The following is a 19,189-nucleotide window of genomic DNA, read 5'->3' on the forward strand; positions in this document are numbered from 1 at the left end:
GGTCTCTTGTGGACAGCAAATATATGGGTCTTGTTTTTGTATCCATTCAGCCAATCTGTGTCTTTTGGTGGGAGCATTTAGTCCATTTACATTTAAGGTAATTATCAATATGTATGTTCCTATTCCCATTTTCTTAATTGTTTTGGGTTCGTTATTGTAGGTCTTTTCCTTCTCTTGTGTTTCTTGCCTAGAGAAGTTCCTTTAGCAGTTGTTGTAAAGCTGGTTTGGTGATGCTGAACTCTCTCAGCTTTTGCTTGTCTGTAAAGGTTTTAATTTCTCCATCAAATCTGAATGAGATCCTTGCTGGGTAGAGTAATCTTGGTTGCAGGTTTTTCTCCTTCATCACTTCAACTATGTCCTGCCAGTCCCTTCTGGCTTGCAGAGTTTCTGCTGAAAGATCAGCAGTTAACCTTATGGGGATTCCCTTGTGTGTTAGTTGTTGTTTTTCCCTTGCTGCTTTTAATATGTTTTCTTTGTATTTAATTTTTGACAGTTTGATTAATATGTATTTTGGTGTATTTCTCCTTGGATTTATCCTGTATGGGGCTCTCTGTGCTTCCTGGACTTGATTAACTATTTCCTTTCCCATATTAGGGAAGTTTTCAACTATAATCTCTTCAAATATTTTCTCAGTCCCTTTCTTTTTCTCTTCTTCTTCTGGAACCCCTATAATTCAAATGTTAGTGCATTTAATGTTGTCCCAGAGGTCTCTGAGACTGTCCTCAGTTCTTTTCATTCTTTTTTCTTTATTCTGCTCTGCAGTAGTTATTTCCAGTATTTTATCTTCCAGGTCACTTATCCGTTCTTCTGCCTCAGTTATTCTGCTATTGATCCCATCTAGGGTATTTTTAATTTCATTTATTGTGTTGTTCATCATTGTTTGTTTCATCTTTAGTTCTTCTAGGTCCTTGTTAAATGTTTCTTGCATTTTGTGTATTCTATTTCCAAGATTTTGGATCATGTTTACTATCATTATTCTGAATTCTTTTTCAGGTAGACTGCCTATTTCCTCTTCATTTGTTAGGTCTAGTGGGTTTTTATCTTGCTCCTTCATCTGCTGTGTGTTTTTCTGTCTTCTCATTTTGCTTATCTTACTGTGTTTGGGGTCTCCTTTTTGCAGGCTGCAGGTTCGTAATTCCCATTGTTTTTGGTGTCTGTCCCCAGTGGCTAAGGTTGGTTCAGTGGGTTGTGTCGGCTTCCTGGTGGAGGGGACTAGTGCCTGTGTTCTGGTGGATGAGGCTGGATCTTGTCTTTCTGGTGGGAAGGTCCACGTGTGGTGGTGTGTTTTGGTGTGTCTGTGGACTTATTATGATTTTAGGCAGACTCTCTGCTAATGGGTGGGGTTGTGTTCCTGTCTTGCTAGTTGTTTGGCATAGGATGTCCAGCACTGTAGCTTGCTGGTCGTTGAGTGAAGCTGGGTGCTGGTGTTGATATGGAGATCTCTGGGAGATTTTCGCCGTTTGATATTATGTGGAGCTGGGAGGTCTCTTGTGGACCAGTGTCCTGAAGTTGGCTCTCCCACCTCAGAGGCACAGCACTGACTCCTGGCTGCAGCTCCAAGAGCCTTTCATCCACATGGCTCAGAATAAAAGGGAGAAAAAGTAGAAAGAATTAGTAGAAGTAGAAAGAAAGAAAGAAAGAAGGGAGGGAGGGAGGGAGGAAGGAAGGAAGGAGGGAAGGAAGGAAAAAGGAAAGAAAGAAGATAAAGTAAAATAAAGTAAGATAAAATATAATAAAGTTATTAAAATAAAAAAATAATTATTAAGAGGAAAAGAAAAAAAACAACGGACGGATAGAACCCTAGGACAAATGGTGGAAGCAAAGCTATACAGACAAAATCTCACACAGAAGCATACACATACACACTCACAAAAAGAGGAAAAGGGGAAAAAATCATAAATCTTGCTCTCAAAGTCCACCTCCTTAATTTGGGATGATTCCTTGTGTATTCAGGTATTCCACAGATGCAGGTACATCAAGTTGATTGTGGAGCTTTAATCCGCTGCTTCTGAGGCTGCTGGGAGGGATTTCCTTTTCTCTTCTTTGTTCTCACAGCTCCCCGGGCTCAGCTTTGGATTTGGCCCCGCCTGTGCGTGTAGGTCGCTGGAGGGCGTCTGTTTTTCGCTCAGACAGGACGGGGTTAAAGGAGCCGCTGATTCGGGGGTTCCGGCTCACTCAGGCCGGTGGGGTGGGGGGGGAGGGAGGGGCGCGGAGTGCGGGGCGGGCCTGCGGCGGCAGAGGCCGGCATGACGTTGCACCAGCTTGAGGCGCGCCGTGCGTTCTCCCGGAGTTGTCGTCCCTGGATCCCGGGACCCTGGTAGTGGCGGGCTGCACAGGCTACCGGGAGGGGAGGTGTGGAGAGTGACTTGTGCTCGCACACAGGCTTCTTGGTGGCGGCAGCAGCAGCCTTAGCTTCCCATGCCTGTCTCTGGGGTCTGCGCTTTTAGCCGCGGCTTGCGTCCGTCTCTGGAGCTCCTTTAAGCAGCACTCTTAATCCCCTCTCCTCGCGCACGAGGAAACAAAGAGGGAAGAAAAAGTCTCTTGCCTCTTTGGCAGCTCCAGACTTTTCCCCAGACTCCCTCCCGGCTAGCCATGGCGCACTAACCCCTGCAGGCCGTGTTCACGCCGCCAACCCCAGTCCTCTCCCGGAGCTCCGACCGAAGCCCGAACCTCAGCTCCCAGCCCCGCCCGCCCCGGTGAGTGAGCACACAAGCCTCCCGGCCTGGTGAGTGTCGGTCGGCCCCGATCCTCTCTGCGGGAATCTCTCCGCTTTTCCCTCCGCATGCCTGTTGCTGTGCTCTCCTCCGCGTTACCGAAGCTCCCCCCTCCGCCACCCGCAGTCTCCACCCGCGAAGGGGCTCCTAGTGTGTGGAAACGGCTCCTTCCCACTGGTGCAGGTCCCGTCCCTATCCTTTTGTCTCTGTTTATTCTTTTTTATTTTGCCCTACCCAGGTACGTGGGGGGTTTCTTGCCTTTTGGGAGGTCTGAGGTCTTCTGCCAGCGTTCAGTAGCTGTTCTGTAGGAGTTGTTCCACGTGTAGATGTATTTCTGGTGTATCTGTGGGGAGGAAGGTGATCTCCGCGTCTTACTCTTCCGCCATCTTCCCGGAAGCTCTCAACAGACCGTGATTATTATCTATTGTTCTAAGGTCTGTTAATCTCCTAAAAAGATAGGCTATATACATTTGCACTAAGCGAGGAAAACAAATATCATCAGCAAATACTTTAAGCCTCATTATTGAAAAAGCCTGATACGCATGTGCACACACAGGTACATGTGTCTCCAAGATGACTGCACTTTATTTTGCAATCATTCCTTGCACTGACATCCACTTTGAGTTCGTTTCTCCCACCAGTTTGTAAGCTCCATGACTCCAAGAGACTGGACACCAGAGTCTGTTTTTGTTCAGAAGTGTAGTCTTCCAGTAACAATAATTCTCACAAAGAAACAAAGAGCACCAGTAAGAGTAGCTACGTAGGTAAATATGTATAAAAGACAGCATAAGTTTATCCTTGTTAGTAACTTTTCCTTCTATGTGATTTAAAAGATAGCTGCATAAAGCAATAATTATGAAACTGTTCATGGGCTTATAATTCATAAAGGTGTATAGTTGTAGGACAATAATAACATAAAGAAAAGAAGAGGAAAAGGAGTGATACTGAAATAGAAAAAAATTTGGAGAAAATAAATAAATAAAATACAATAAATCCTTGGAAAAAAAAAAAAGTGTAGTCTTCATGCCCCAAATATCAACTGATACAGTGTAGATGGTCAGCAAACATTTTTTAAATGAATGACTGCCTGAATGCATCTTACTAACCTGCAGTTTCTAGTATCATCCTTTTTACCTCTTTTGTTTGTTTGAAAAATACTGTGTTTAATATTTTCTGATTGTCAGCCTCTGACACACAGTTACTCTGGTCTTCCTTTATCTTGGCTTGTTTTCCATGCTCCCCGTTCACTTGTCACCTACTTTTCTTATGAGTCCACATGATACATAACACTTAAGGACTTTTAATTTAGTAGCACAGACACAGGGGATTTCTTTCATTGTTACTTAATGTGAGGTATTATGGATAGAGGCAAAGTGTTTTATAATGATATGATAAATTGTCATATATATTACAATTTCCTATCTTTGGAGCTAAAGCATAGAATCATTTTTTTTATTCTATTATACCAAACCAAGATTTGATGCAGAAAATACATTTTCTTATACTAGTTTATACACCATTCATTTTGGATCCATATCAGATCATATCGTTCACTTAGTAGATTAAAATGGAAAAAGCAGCCTAGAATGATAGACTCAGTCTCTAAAATTAGAATAACAGTAGATGAGACTACCAATGAGCCATTGCGTAAGAGCATTTTTAATAGAAATTAGAAAAACACAGCCAATTTTATGGAGATAAAGTTTTACTAAGGATATCTTCTTATAACTGACAATACACATTTATATAAATTGGAAATCTAGTCTTCTAGCTTATGATTTTTAAAAGCAAGGATGTTAATGTGACAACTTTCATACGTAGTAATTCTTTCCAATAAAATTTTTATTTTGGAATAATTTTAAATTCACAGGAAAGTTACAAAGATAAAACAGGGAATTCCCATATACTTCTGACACAGTTTCCTGTAATGCTAACTTCTAATATTACAGTGGAACATTTTTTTAAAACTAAGAAGCCAACGTTGGTACATTACTATTAACTAAACTCCAGATATCATTGGATTTCACTAGTTTTTCCATTAATGTCAACATAAGTATTTTTAAAATAGCAGAAAAGGGGGATTTAATTTTACAGTGGTAATTTATGAGCCATCAGAGTAATAGTCTTGAGAAAATTCTTGTTTGTCAATATATCACCTCTGTAAAGATTTTTTTCTTCACTAAATGATGCATGTGAAAATAAGTGACAATGAAAATAGTGACCAGGTAGTTCAAGCATTTTAAGGCATTCAATTGAATAACCAAATTTCTGAAATGTAAATAAAAGTCACATTAAGATAAAATGTGTTAAACCTAAATGTCCATAGACAGATGAATGGATAAAGAAGATGTGGCATATGTATACAATGGGATATTGCTCAGCCATAAAAAGGAACAAAATTGAATTATTTGTAATGAGGTGGAGGGACCTAGTATCTGTCATACAGAGTGAAGTAAGTCGGAAAGAGAAAAATACCGTATGCTAACACATATATATGGAATCTAAAAGACGTACTGATGAACCTAGTGGCAGGGCAGGAATAAAGACGCAAACGTAGAAAACGGACTTGAGGACACAGGCGGGGAAAGGGAAGCTGGGATGAAGTGAGGGAGTAGCATTTACATACATACACTACCAAATGTAAAATGGATAGCTAGTGGGAAGCAGCCGCATAGCACAGGGAGCTCAGCTCAATGCTTTGTGACAACCTAGAGGGGTGGGAGGAAGATGCAAGAGGGAGGGGATATGGGGTTATATGTATACATATAGCTGATTCACTTTGTTATACAGCAGAAACTAACACAACACTGTAAAGCATTAATACTCCAATAAAGATGTAAAAAATAATAAAACTGAATGTCAGCAAAAAAAAAAAGTTAAATTTGCCATTCTCTCTAGCTATATAGGCATGATAGGATAACTAGAATATATTATTTCAAGATAATTTTGCTAATATTTATGTGTTAAAAAGAGCCAGGCTATAAACTGGTTTTTATTATAATTGTGTTTTTCCATCATATGTGTATTTTTCACACTGTAAGATGCTCTTGTTTGATGAGAGAGATGCAGGGTTTAAGGGGAGCAGAATCTCCCGTAAAATAGAATGCTATTGGTTTTGTTGTGCCTGATGAAGAAGAGGAATGGGTGGTCTGCATTGAATTCAACGGAGGGGAGTTTAATTCGAAAACTCACCTCACTCCCAGTACCAGCTGCGGCCTCTGTACCTTGTTCATTTATTTCCACAAAAGACTTATGGAAAACATTGGACAGAAATAGGTTTCTCTCCATAGACATTCCTGAGAAATCTGCTTTGCTCTGGCTAAAGGCATCGCTCATCCCCATACTGCTCAGGGTTGACTTGAGATCATAAGTCTCTTCCAGCTTGAACTTGGGAAGATGCAGCTGCACGTCACACAACTCCATCATGTCTGCGCTGGTCCACTCACTCAGCTTCTCATAGGTGATGGCTTTTTCCAGCTAGTTTGGAGCCAAGGAAGAAAGGGTCAGTAATTTCAGAGTGGAGTGAGAACTATTCGTTGAGTGAGACCTTTAGATATTATATAAATGAATTATAGTCACTCCTATTACCAAAGGTAACAAAACACACACATTTGGAAATTCTTTGTTTATAATGAGATCCTCCACACATCCTTGACAGAATCATTTTGCAGATTAATAGTTCTCAGGTTATAGGTTTTCTAGATTAGACCTTGATACGAAATGGAAGTACTTCTATGATAATATGCAAGACATCAACTACACATGCAAATACATCAATATAAATATACACTTAGGTGTTGTCAACACAAAAGCATATACTCTAGGACATGTTGTATGCCAGGGCACAAAAAAAACTTTAGTTTTATTAACATAGTAGACAATTCCTTGAAAACAAAATCTGAGGTAAAATGTCTATATAATCACGCCAATATGAAACTAGTAACTATAAACTACGAAAAAATAAGGAAAGAAAAACAAAGAAAGGAAAATCCTCCAATCTTAAGAGTAATGACTTTTTTTTTTTTCTTAATCTTTTGGCCACGCTGCTTGGCATGTGGGATCTTAGCTCCCCGATCAGGGATCAAACCCACGCTCTCTGCACTGGAAGCGCAGAGTCTTAACCACTGGACCACCAGGGAAGTCCCAAGAGTAATGATATTTTAAATAGTGGTTTTGAGGGTGCTTTTTCTCTTCTTTATATTTAAAAATTTTTAAACAATAAATATATATTATATACACATATGCATACATATATATGATAAACAATGTTTGGTTTTTTAAATAACATGTCTGTTTCAAAGCACATGCTTTTGCTACTTTAAGAATTTTCTAGATCCAAGTATTGCTCTCAGTGACATATTTGTAAATTATGTGCAGTAAGGGACAATATCTTCAGGTCAGGAACCTGCACTTCTAAAAAGAAAGGCTTATCTTTCAAGGGTGTAACTCTAATGGTTTAGTATTCACACTTGGTCTTATTTCTACTATCCTCTCCAGTTTCACAAATCTTATGACACTATTTAGAAATCTTTCTACACACTAGTAGGGTGGTGGAAACCTAAAGAATCTGGCACACAAGAAATTAGGCGCAGTGTAAAGAACGACAGAACACTTGTTGCATGAGAAACTAGTGTTCAGTTTAGACATGCAAATTGCTCAGAAATGTGGTCAGACCAAAGTCAGGCTTAAGAGAAGTTTAACAGATGAACAACTTAAATAATACTTGAAGATGCACTGATACAGACTATATCTCCTGAAGAGTGTTAACTTGATAAAAAATGTTTTTTAAAAATGTTTTAGGGGCTTCCCTGGTGGCGCAGTGGTTGAGAGTCCGCCTGCCGATGCAGGGGATGCGGATTCGTGCCCCGGTCCGGGAAAATCCCACATGCCCCGGAGCGGCTGGGCCCGTGAGCCATGGCCGCTGAGCCTGCGCGTCCGGAGCCTGTGTTCCGCAGCGGGAGAGGCCACAACAGTGAGAGGCCCGCGTACCGCAAAAAAAAAAAAAAAAGTAATCCATTTAATGTTTTTAAACATATGTCTAAGGCTAGATTAATGCAAGTGATTAAAAAATTAATTAGGTAAGTCCTATCGGAAGGAGAAGAAAGACCTATATTGACTGAAAGGTTGATATGATCAATCCACACAGCTTTGTGACTGACAATAAATATCTCTATCTGTTGTTTGTGTGGTTGTTTGTGTGACTCCCCTATGCTAAAGATGTCTATAGATTACCTAACCTTCCTGAGGGATAGTAATATCAACCTGACAAAGTTTTGTAAAGCTTAAATGATGTAAAAATACAGTACCTAGGGCTCGAGGTACGTTGATTGCCTTCCTCTGCAGAAATTAAAGAACTGGGAGATCATGTCTTTATGTTTTTCCCCGGAGGGATAAACACTAGAACCCTCTTCGTGTCAGACAGACTGATGTCTTTTTTTAAAGTTTTTCTCCATACAAATAAATGTATATGCAAAACAGACACAGACTCACAGATCTAGGAAATAAACTTGTTACCAAAGGGGAGAGGAAAGACGGTAGGGATGAACAGGCAGACCCCTTTACCTGATCCAGCCCACCGATGTCTTCCGGCAGTAGTATGAGTAGGCTGAGGTCCCGGTTCTCATAGAAGAGCTGAAGGCCTATGGCTTGTGGCTTTTCTATGTAAAATACTTGAAGTTTTTCTTTCATGGACATCATTTGCACGGGTTTGCTTGTAGTCTGTAGAATACATGTAGCAAAGTCACTGGGGAGGTGTTCCACCAAATCCTTAATTCTTTAGCATCATTGGTTCCCAGTAGTCTGGGACACTGGCAAAGCTAGTGATCCTCTGCTAAATGCGGAATAAAATTATTCAAACCTTGTTTTCTGGAAATCTGTGTTCTACTGGATAACATCATCAATAAATGATGTGGGAGTTTCTTCCTCTGACACTGTTACGGCATCCTCTATAAATCATGGCAAGCTGGATTCTACCAAACACTTAAAAGAGTCTTGTGCAAACTATGTAAATGCCAATGATTCCGAAACTGAGTAAGGTGCATTTCACACACACACATTTGTGGTTTTTGTTTTTGTGTGAGGGTATTTTAGTATCATAAAACTGAAATTCACTAAGAGAATGAAAAGACAAGCAGTAAACTAGGAGATAAGAGTTTCAAAACACATAATTGATAAAGGACTGGTATCCAAAATTTGAAAAGACCTCTTAAAACTCAACAGTTATAAGGCAAAGAACCCAATTTTAAAAACAGGCGAAAGATCTGAACTGATACCTCACCAAAGGCAGACCTACAGCATATGAAAAGATGTTCAATCTTATGTCCTTAGGGACTTGCAAATTAAAACAGTGAAGATACCACTACTACAGATCTAATAGAATGGCTAAAAGTTCAAAACACTGATAACATAAACTTCTAGCGAGGGTGGAACTGACATTCTCAGCCAGTGAGAATGCAAAATGGAAGCCATATTGGATGACAGTACGGTGGTTTCTTACAAAGCTAAATACAGTCTTACCATGTGATCCAGCAACTGTGCTCCTGGGTAATTACCAAAATGAGTTAAAAACGTGTCCACACAAAATCTTGCATGCAAATGTTTATAACAGCTTTAATCATAATTGCTAAAAACTGGAAGCAACCGAAATGCCCGTCAGTATGGTGAATGGATAAACAAACTGCTACATCCATACAATGGAATAGTATTCTGCAACAAAGTGAAATGATCTATCAAGCCATAAAAAAGGCATGGAGGAGCTTTAAATACGTATCGCTAAGTGGAAGAAGACGGTCTGAAAAGGCTACATACTATGCAATTCTGTTTCTACGGCATTCTGAAAAAGGCAAAACTATAAAGACCGTAAAAAGATCAGTGGTTGCCAGAGATTTAGAGGGAGGGATGAATGTTTGGAGCACAGGGCATTTTTAGGACAATGAAAGTATTCTGTATGATACTGTAATGGTAGATACATGACATTATGAATTTTTAGTAAAGCCAATGGTGAAACAAAAGCAAAACCCTGCAATTCAGACATTGTAGACATATGTTATTTATCCACTCTATGTGGAGCTAAATGTCCAGCACAAAATCCTACTGTTCTGCTAAGGTAGTGGCCATGTGACCAGGGCTGTTCATTCAGGATACTCTGTGATACAGTGATTGTCTCAAGGATAAGTGTATGAATGGCACCAACCGGAGTCCTCTTTGGGAGCATTCTGTTTGAGCTAGCAGCCAAGACTTTGTCTATGTAGTAGGGTTGTGAAGCTAGAATATGGGGCTGTCATAGTCCCTGGTCATATGGATAAATTCCATCTTTAGTATTAGAGAATGAAGGCAAAAAGGAGGGGTCAGGGGTGGGGCAGAGAAAATGGATTATGTTTGAGATTCAAAGATCCCACTCCCAGACTTCCCAGTTCCTCTTAGTTTCATAAGCTAATGCTAACACAATGCCCATTTTACTGGAGCTAGTTTGGAATGCTTTTCTATCACTTGCATCTGAAAATTCCTGGTGAATATATTAAGGCAAGTAACTATCCAGCACATTTCTAGTTAGCCCATTGCGTTATATGTTCAGTTCCTTCCCCATCTTTACCCCACCAATTATCTGAAAACCGCCTATTGCACACAACCATATGGTTACAGCAGTAGGTCCTCAGCAGCACTGTTTATGTGAGGTGATCCACCCCAGGACCAAAATATGTTAACAATCTTTGGCCAATCGGTTCCTTTCCTAGGAATTTGGAATGAGACCTATCAGACTGGTCTGTAGAATAGAGGAGATGTGGGTAGCCATGTTCTGCCTTTGTGGACCGGGCCGCAGAGGAAGTTAGACTTCAGGCTGAGAGAAGAATAATGGGAGAAACAGAGTTGGAAAGATAGAGAACGAATCCTGACAACATTTGAATCCTTGTTTCCACTCGTCCCAAGACCCAGCCACATCCAGCCCTTAGGTGTATCTGTCAGCTTCCATTAGTCTCCCTTGTTGCTGAAGTCATCAAAAACAAGTGTGCTGTGTCCTAACACAGAAGGAAACGTTAACGAAAGAAATAAGATTTTAAATTTTTATTTCTTTTTCTTATGGAAGGGTAAGAGTTTGGTACACGGTGGTACTGCCTTAATAGAACAAGAATAGAACTAGTAAGCGAAGAGTTTGGGGTTATGGTCCTGGAAGCCTTCAACTTAAGCATGGCTCTAGTCATTTAACCATGCTGCATTTCTAACCTGAGAAATAAATGTAATAACTACCTTACCTACTCTACCATAGTTGCAGCAAGGACTGAGTAATAAAATATGTGAATAGTCTATTTTCAGAGAAAAAATAATGAAAGGGGAATTTCCAGGTAGGATGGAACTGGGGTTTTTAGCACAGTCATCCCTGCCCTAGTAAGAGCCATAGTTTACAGGGGCATATAGTCAGAGAGAATAAGTTTAAAATAGAATTCCCTTTGCAATGCCGTGTAAAAATTCATACTGGTTATTAACAGGTTCCTACCTTGTTTATTCTGAAAGGCTTTTCTGTGGTATTTTGGACCAAGAATTGATGTTCCCAGATTCTTTTAAAGTAAAGGGCATTTACCAGAACCATTCTGGTTGCAGAATCCACAGCATTATCAGGTAGGAGATTCAGGATTTTTCCTAAAAGAGCAAAAGGACAGATTTCAAATGATGTAGTTACATCCCGGTGAAACGTCATACATAAAAATGATGATTATGAAATACCGTTAAATGATAACATCTTGTATCCACCAATGATCCAAGCCAGGAAGTTAGTATTAATAGAATATTATTAACAGATTCTATTTAAATTTCATCTGTTTTTCCAATAAAGTTCTTTTTTTCCTGGACCAGAAATCAATCCAAGAGCTCAAGTTGCATTTAGTTGTCATTTCCTTTTAGTCCCCTTTAGTCTTTTTCTTTCATTCCTCATTCATTCTTTGTCTTTCATGTTCCTCATTCATTCTTTGTCTTTCATGACCTTGATACTTTTGAAAAATATTTGTAGAATGCTCAATTCTCAGTTCAAGTTTGTCTGATGCTTCCTCAAGATAATATTTAGTTTATAAATTTTTGTGAGAATATTACTTTTGTGGGCTGAATTGTGTCATCCAGAAAGATATGTTAAATCCTAACCTCCGGTCCCTGTGAATGTGATCTTATTTTGAAACAGAGTCTTTGCAGATGCAGTCAAGTTCAAATGAAGTCATACTGGATTAGGGTGGGCTCTAATTCAATGACTGGTATTCTTATAAGGGGACAGAAATTCGGACACAGACACACAGAGTGTGAAAACATGGAGACATAGGAGAGACAAAGAAGAAAGTTATGTATCAACAGAGGCAGAGATTGGAGAGATGTGTCTACAAGCCAAGGATTGCCAATGACCATCAGCAACTAGGAGACAGGCGTGGAGCGGTTTCTTCCCTGAAGCTTTCCAAGGGAGCAAGGCCCTGCTAACACCTTAACTTCAGACTTGCAGCTTCCAGAACTATGAGAGAATATATTTCTATTGGTTTAAACCACACAGTTGGTGGTAATTTGTTATGGCAGCCCTAGGATTTATGGCATATTTCTGTCATCACAGGAAGATCCGGACAGCTCTGTAATCTAGAGCAGCAGTCCCCAAAGTTTTTGGCACCAAGGACCGGTTTTGTGGAAGACAATTTTTCCACGGACCAGGGCTGGGAGTCAGGGTGTGGGGATGGCTCAGGCGGTGATGCGAGCGACGGGGAGCGACGGGCAGTGGCAGATGAAGCTTTGCTCACCTGCCCGCCACTCACCTCTTGCTGTGCATGCCGGTTCCTAACAGGCCCAGGCCCGGGGGTTGGGGACCCCTGATCTAGAGAGATGGATCCTGTCATGCTCCTCGAGTGTGTCGCCTGTGCGGGGGAAGCACGGCAAGGATCCTTATGCAAACCGAGCTTACGCCGTGTCAGACAATAACTCTCCACTCAGCTCAGAAAGGCTTTGCTGGGGCGAAAGATAGCAGATGAGTTGCTCCCCGCCTTCCTGTCTGTAGGGTCCCCACCTGTCTTCCAGAGAACAGAGTGGGCACTAGGTAGGAATTTGAGAGCTGAGATTTAGTTCATCTCCAGCACTATTTTTTTTTTTTTTTTTTTTTGCGGTATGCAGGCCTCTCCCTGTTGTGGCCTCTCCCGTTGCAGAACACAGGCTCTGGACGCGCAGGCTCAGCGGCCATGGCTCACGGGCCTAGCCGCTCCGCGGCATGTGGGATCTTCCCGGACCGGGGCACGAACCCGCGTCCCCTGCATCGGCAGGTGGACTCTCAACCACTGCGCCAGCAGGGAAGCCCTCCAGCACTATTCTTGCCCCTACTTCTACTACATTGAGTTTGTGTTGTATATTACAATGTGCTTTTGCTTATAGAATCACATTTGGTCCTCATGTGAACTGGAACAGTGCAAGTAATTCCTTTCTGTAAATGCTAGCTAATCTGTAGTTCTCAAAACAGACTTACTTTTAGATGAATCCAAATCAGGCATAAGTTAAGGATAATGGTCACTCTTGCCTCACCATGGCTTCTGAGTCACTAGTCCAGTGAAAAAGGAACTGAGAATTTAGGGCTGCCAACTTCCTCAGTTCACTTCAATAAACATTGCTCTGAATAGCTACCCTGAGCAGGGCTGTTATCTGTTAGTGATTCAAAGCAGAAACTCAAATAAGATAGTATTACTGCCCTTGGTGTTCTTGAGTTTAGTGGGGGAGGCAGGGACTTCAACAGTTAATTTCAATAACAACGTGGTAAGTGTCAAGGTAAAGGTTCCCACAGGGGGCTTTTGGAGCAACCAAGAAGGCTCTGAGCTCAGCCTGGGAGCCAGGGGAGGACATTATGCCTGAGGGAACTCCTGAGATGTTATCCAGTGGCCATGAAGGGGCTAGGAGTGGCAGGGGAGGGGACCGTGTTTTGAACTGAAGGGACACATGAGCAAATGCATGGGGTCGTGAGGTAGCACAGGGACTCTGTGCCACTTAGAATTCCTGAGTATCAACTTTGAGTCAGAGAATGACAAGAGTTGAAGTGGAGAGACAGACAAGACTTCACGGTCCTGTTGGACCTTCTATGTCAGTTTAGGCAGCTTGAATTCATCCTGTAGGATGTGGGGCACCATGATGGATTTTGAGTACGTGGCCCACTTGGTCGAATTCACATTTTAGGGAGGTCGTTCTGATGGCTGAATGGAGGTTGCATTTGAGGGGAGCAAGATGAGAAACAGATTATTGCATTAACACAGATAAATGATGACAAAGCCGAGAGCAGAGAAGGAAGAGATTGGAAAGGAAAGATGAACTCAGAAACACGCAGGAGGAGGCAAAGGAAAAGGGAGAATTTAGAGTATCTCTCGGACTTCTGATCTGGGCAAGTGTGTGGTAGCCACCCATCCGCCGGGATGGAGAATGAGTGCACGGAGAGGACAAGGTGTGGATAAGCTGTTCTGAATATGACTTCAGTATGTCGAGTTTGAAGTATGTGGGACCCTCTGCAAGCATATCTGGCAGGAATATACAAATGAACTCTCAAGTTTGGGGGGAGGGGGATTATCTAAACATTCCATGTTCGTTGCTGCAAAGCAAAGGCTTGATCATTAATATTCATTAGCGATTACACCTTTGGTATTTCTTTGTGAGATATAATGGACCATCAACAGACATATCGATTGAAAAGGAAGCGTGGAATATTGAAATGACTTCAGACTTCAGAGCTAAACTGACTCAGATTTCAGTCCTATTTCTGAAGCTTTAAACTATCTGATCTTGGTAACAGTTTCTCTAAAGCCTCAGCTTCCTCATTTCTAAAATAAGGATCATACTGAAAAACTGCTAAATCGCCTATGAGAATCCCTCTACTATCCCCTTTTTAGAAATAGAATGCTTAACTTTTAGGTAGCATGTGGCTACCCAGCTAAAAACTACATTTTAAAGACCTTTATTACAAACTAGGACAGGTTGGTCACCAGAGCATAAAACGGGCCATGTATCCAAATTTGGGATATGAGTGGAACTGGTGTGTGAAAGTTTCAGGGCATCCGCTTAAAAGCAAAGAGGCTTTATTTTCCCTATTTCCTGCTGACTGTAAAACTGACAAATGTAAGAATCACCTTAGACAAATATAAAAGCCATGTCTCGAGGATGGCAGAGCTAACCCACTAGTCCGGGTCTCTGGATGCCTTCATGGAACAGAATGCCTATCTACCTTGTGACTATTAGGTCAGAGATAAACTTCTATCTTATTAAGATATTGTATTTTGGGTCTCTTTGTTACAAGAGCTCAGCCCATACTCTAAGCTAATATATGACCTATTTTGAAAATCACTTAAGGTTATGTAGTACATTTACTGCCACATTTTCATTGTTCATCAGCAGCTATTTTTCTTAAGAAACCACAAGTGCAGCAGTATTCCAAAATTCCTGTTTTGCATTTTTCTGCCTTTTATCCCTGGAGTCCTCCTTGGAATTAGTGGAATCTGATCATTTTCTTGTCTACTTGGTAAAATGGTTGTCTTATCTGTTTTAGATAAGACTTATTGCAAAAGCTATAAATCAAAAATTATGGGCATGAATAAAACAAATGTTTTGAATGTTTAGAATGTGTCCACAGTTCTATTTAAGGAACGCCTATACTTATACATAACACAAATTCAAAATAATAAAGCAATACTTGGAGAAAGCGCACTGCTGAGTACCTTGGAGAAGGCTTACCTTCAGTCTGGCTTTCAACCCAAGAGTTGATCTCCTTTCTGATTTGGTCAGAAGCTTCCATAAAGTTCACAGACTGTGGCTCTGAGCCAAAGTATGTTTTCATGTCTTGTAAATATTTCTGGAAGATATAGGTAAAATCTCCTTTTGTAGAATTTTTCCAGAATCAATATTTAGATTGATTCTAATTCTATTTAGATTATCCAAAAAAAAAAAAAAAACAAAAAACCCCAGCTAGATGGACAATTGCAAACTGCCACCCCATTGCTCCCCTCAATCTTTCCACACTCCAGCTTTGGTTAGAAACTAAACACCGCCCTGGGTAAACTTAGCTAGGCACGGACTAGCCATGCAGAGCGGCAGGTATGGAAGGAAGGCCCGTCTCCCACAGCTCTGGAGCCTCCACATCTTCATCTGTTTTTATTCGTCCTTGGGAAATGGGGCTGGGATGAAAAGGAGGACCATTCTAGGAATCCCAGGAGCGACTCCAGCCAAGGAGTACTGGGCTTTCTGTGGTAGAGATGGAGCCAGATTAAGAACCCTGGGTCTGGCAGCTGCCGTCTATGGACTCTAAACACCCAAGAGCCTGGGGAGGGCTTCTGAGGGAAACTATGGGCTGCCATGGAAACCGATTTCCAAGACCGGTCAAAGGTTTCGTCAGGTATTCTAAGGGAAAAAGCAGGCTTCTTCCTTCGGGCTGTTGATGCTACCCTCAGTGGCCATCATCCTAAATGGGCTATAACCAAGGTTGCTGCTTAGAAGGGCACCTGCCTTGAAACATAATTTATTCCCCGGGACAGCTGTGGCATTCCTTCTGTTTATTACTTTATGGAGGAATTGTGTGCAGTTAAAAAGTGTTGAGTTAATTCAGCTTCCAGGCAGTGGTTTGGAGATTATGAAGTCTACGTTCTGTACAATTTATAATCCAGTAAAAAGAAAACGTAAACATTCTCGAGGTACCTATTCCTTGTCTTGACTCATGGGTTCTGATCAACCTCTCTGTGCACAGCTAGGGCTTGTGGATATTTTAGAAGAGTACCATTTTGTATCTCTGCGTGCTTCTTTTTACCAAGTGCCCACCCAGCTCAATCATCTCTCCTGCTAATGAATCAAACCTGAGTGCATGAGACTACCAGTAATAAAAATGCCTTTAAGACTTCACTTGGCTGCTTTTTTGCCTTTAGTAATAGCAAAGCCCAAGTTCTGAGCTCCCCGGAATTCACTGGGTACGGGCAGGGATAACACTGCTTGACATCACAAGATAGCTTGACTTTTCCTGTTGCTGTCCCTCTCCCTATTCAATTTCCTTACTCCTTACCCACTGGGCGCTTGGGTCCTCTGGCTTTCTTCTGAAGTGTGCCAAAGGATGTGATGGACAAACATGAAAGAAGTAAATGCTTGGCTTGGTTTGGAGTTGACTCCTCTGAGGAGCCCTTGCATCTGAACTGAAGATGAACTCATGGTCTGCACTGTGGGTGTCTCAACCATCAGAGCAGAAGAGAAGTTGATTCAATTCCATGCTAAGAATCTTTCTTAAAGTGTCTGAAGTCAAGATGTGAAGTGACTTAGCTGATCGCAAAGTCAACTTTGCTCTTGAGGACACAGTCTCCTGCCACACTCCTATGACCACACCACCCTCTGCTCCTTCAGACTCACCATATTGAGTTATTCTATATCTTTTGCTCTGTTTCCCATGAAACAAATGTTGGCCCAGGGATTATATAAACCACATTTCTACGAGTCTTCATGGGTTGTTCCTGGGGTGTACCCCTTTATTCTGGGCCTAAAGATCTGATCACCAGATTTGGTTTGAAATATGTTATTGGTTTCCTTTACAACTTGACACATTGGTCAGACTAAATGATTGTTTATCAGAAATGCTGACCACATACTCCATATACATTAAGATTGTCCCTGGGATCCCTGGAGAAAAGTACAAAGAGTTTATTGATTGATCTCATGTGACTCTTCCCCATCAGCTTGAAATAAGATGTTTGCACTTACATTGTGAAATGGATACGTTTTCTCCCCATAGATCCTGTTGGCTGTTTTAAGTATGCAAGCATTGCTGGGATTGTTGATTTCTGAGATAAGTGTCTGGAAATTAGAACGTATTTCTTCAGCCTTGCCTACATCGAATTCCTTTAAAAGAAAGTAAATTGGTTAAATAAAAATGTTGAACAAGAACTAAGTGTATAAGAACAACTTATAGTAAATGAAATGATTTAAAGTTTACGGACAAAGGCTGAAATCGATTGTGTGGTAGATAAAAAAAATGTTCTCTTTAGTATTATTAGTGCAGGAATGTAATGGCTGTTGGGACATCATTTTCTTCACACTTAGTTTGCAGAAGTAAGAACAATGTTGAAAGTAGAGTAGTTTTGAAGGGGAGGGAAAGGAAGAGATAAGGGAAAAGAATATTACCCTTCCAAAAAGTGTAGACATTCTGCACTCTAAAAAATTTCCCAGGCTTCCCTGGTGGCGCAGTGGTTGAGAGTCCGCCTGCCGATGCAGGGGATGTGGGTTCGTGCCCCGGTCCGGGAAGATCCCACATGCTGTGGAGCGGCTGGGCCCGTGAGCCATGACCACTGAGCCTGTGCATCCAGAGCCTGTGCTCCACAACGGGAGAGGCCACAACAGTGAAAGGCCCGCGTACCACAAAAAAAAAAAAAAATTCCCATAATTTTAACATATATTTTAAAGAAAAGTTACCTATTAAAGTTTGCTTAATTTAGCCACTAACGTGCTAAAGTGCTCTCTCCTTAATTATCAAATGGATATTGAAATATAAGACATACCATTTCCCTTTTCTTTTCAAAACTGTCAGGACAAGGTTTGCTGTCCTGGTCTCTGCTAAACTGAAGAACCTGTAATTTCAATAAAAAGGCAATATGTGAATGCACTTTGCAGAGATGTAATCATATGAAATACACATCAGCAACTACAAGCCATTTGTTCCTATAGATACAAAACATATAATTAATGAACCAAGGGAGCGCTGATTTGACTTAAATGGTGTGTTACCTGACCTAATAAGAGTAAGTCAAGAGCTGCTTTTAAATAAATTTTTAAGTTGAATTTAAATTGCTAGTCTCTTTATTTTAATACTTTTTATGGGACGTTGAGGATAATGTTGGGAATAGCCTTAGAGGTAAAATTCTCATGTTTTCCGAGTTTCATTTTTATCTATGATTGGTTTGAAAAGAAGCCTAGGTATTCAACTGAGACCATCACTTAGATAATTTAAGCAAATGCCACCATTGCCCCAGTTATCTGGAAAATTCAGGAATTTTAGTTGCTTTTTCTACTTAAGCGCTTCAGTTTTCACTGCCTACCACCATCTGACATATGGAGATAGAGTCTTTGTCTTCACCCCAGCAATTCATGTGACAGGTCACAGGAAGGATGTGGACATTGTTTCCCCTGAGAAAACAAAGTGATAATTCCATCTCCTGCATGCATCCTGGACCCAGCTTACAGAAAGGAATAAAGTCTACTTTACCAAAGTTTGTGCTGACACATGGCGACAGACAGGAACCACTTGCCATAGGGAAAAAAAGGGGGAGGTGCCTAAGCAACTCATTAGTCTCAATTGCAAACCGAAGCTGTTAATATTTCAGTGACATTGAAATAAAACAAGGGTAAGCAACACCCAGCAATATATTTATATGGAGTGGAAGCAAATTGACATTGATCTAAGATTAAGTCTATCACATTCATAGTTAAACCTTTTAATAATGAGTCAATTATTAACTAGCTGTGAA

At 41.0% G+C, this 19,189-nt stretch overlaps 1 protein-coding gene across 1 annotated transcript in view; it reads right to left on the reverse strand.

Moving 5' to 3' along the window:
- Window positions 1-19,189, reverse strand: part of LOC116739053 — a 64,720-nt gene that overhangs the window by 22,157 nt on the left and 23,374 nt on the right. Inside the window, exons 11-16 of the mRNA XM_032603107.1 lie at window positions 18,224-18,292; window positions 17,430-17,567; window positions 15,429-15,546; window positions 11,206-11,348; window positions 8,277-8,432; window positions 5,790-6,191 (exon numbers count right to left, since the gene is read on the reverse strand). Coding sequence (XP_032458998.1) covers window positions 5,790-6,191; window positions 8,277-8,432; window positions 11,206-11,348; window positions 15,429-15,546; window positions 17,430-17,567; window positions 18,224-18,292 — 1,026 coding nt within the window. The remainder of the gene's footprint in view (window positions 1-5,789; window positions 6,192-8,276; window positions 8,433-11,205; window positions 11,349-15,428; window positions 15,547-17,429; window positions 17,568-18,223; window positions 18,293-19,189) is intronic.

The sequence above is a fragment of the Phocoena sinus genome, chromosome 14 (assembly GCF_008692025.1).
Source record: "Phocoena sinus isolate mPhoSin1 chromosome 14, mPhoSin1.pri, whole genome shotgun sequence".
Lineage (NCBI taxonomy): Eukaryota > Metazoa > Chordata > Mammalia > Artiodactyla > Phocoenidae > Phocoena > Phocoena sinus.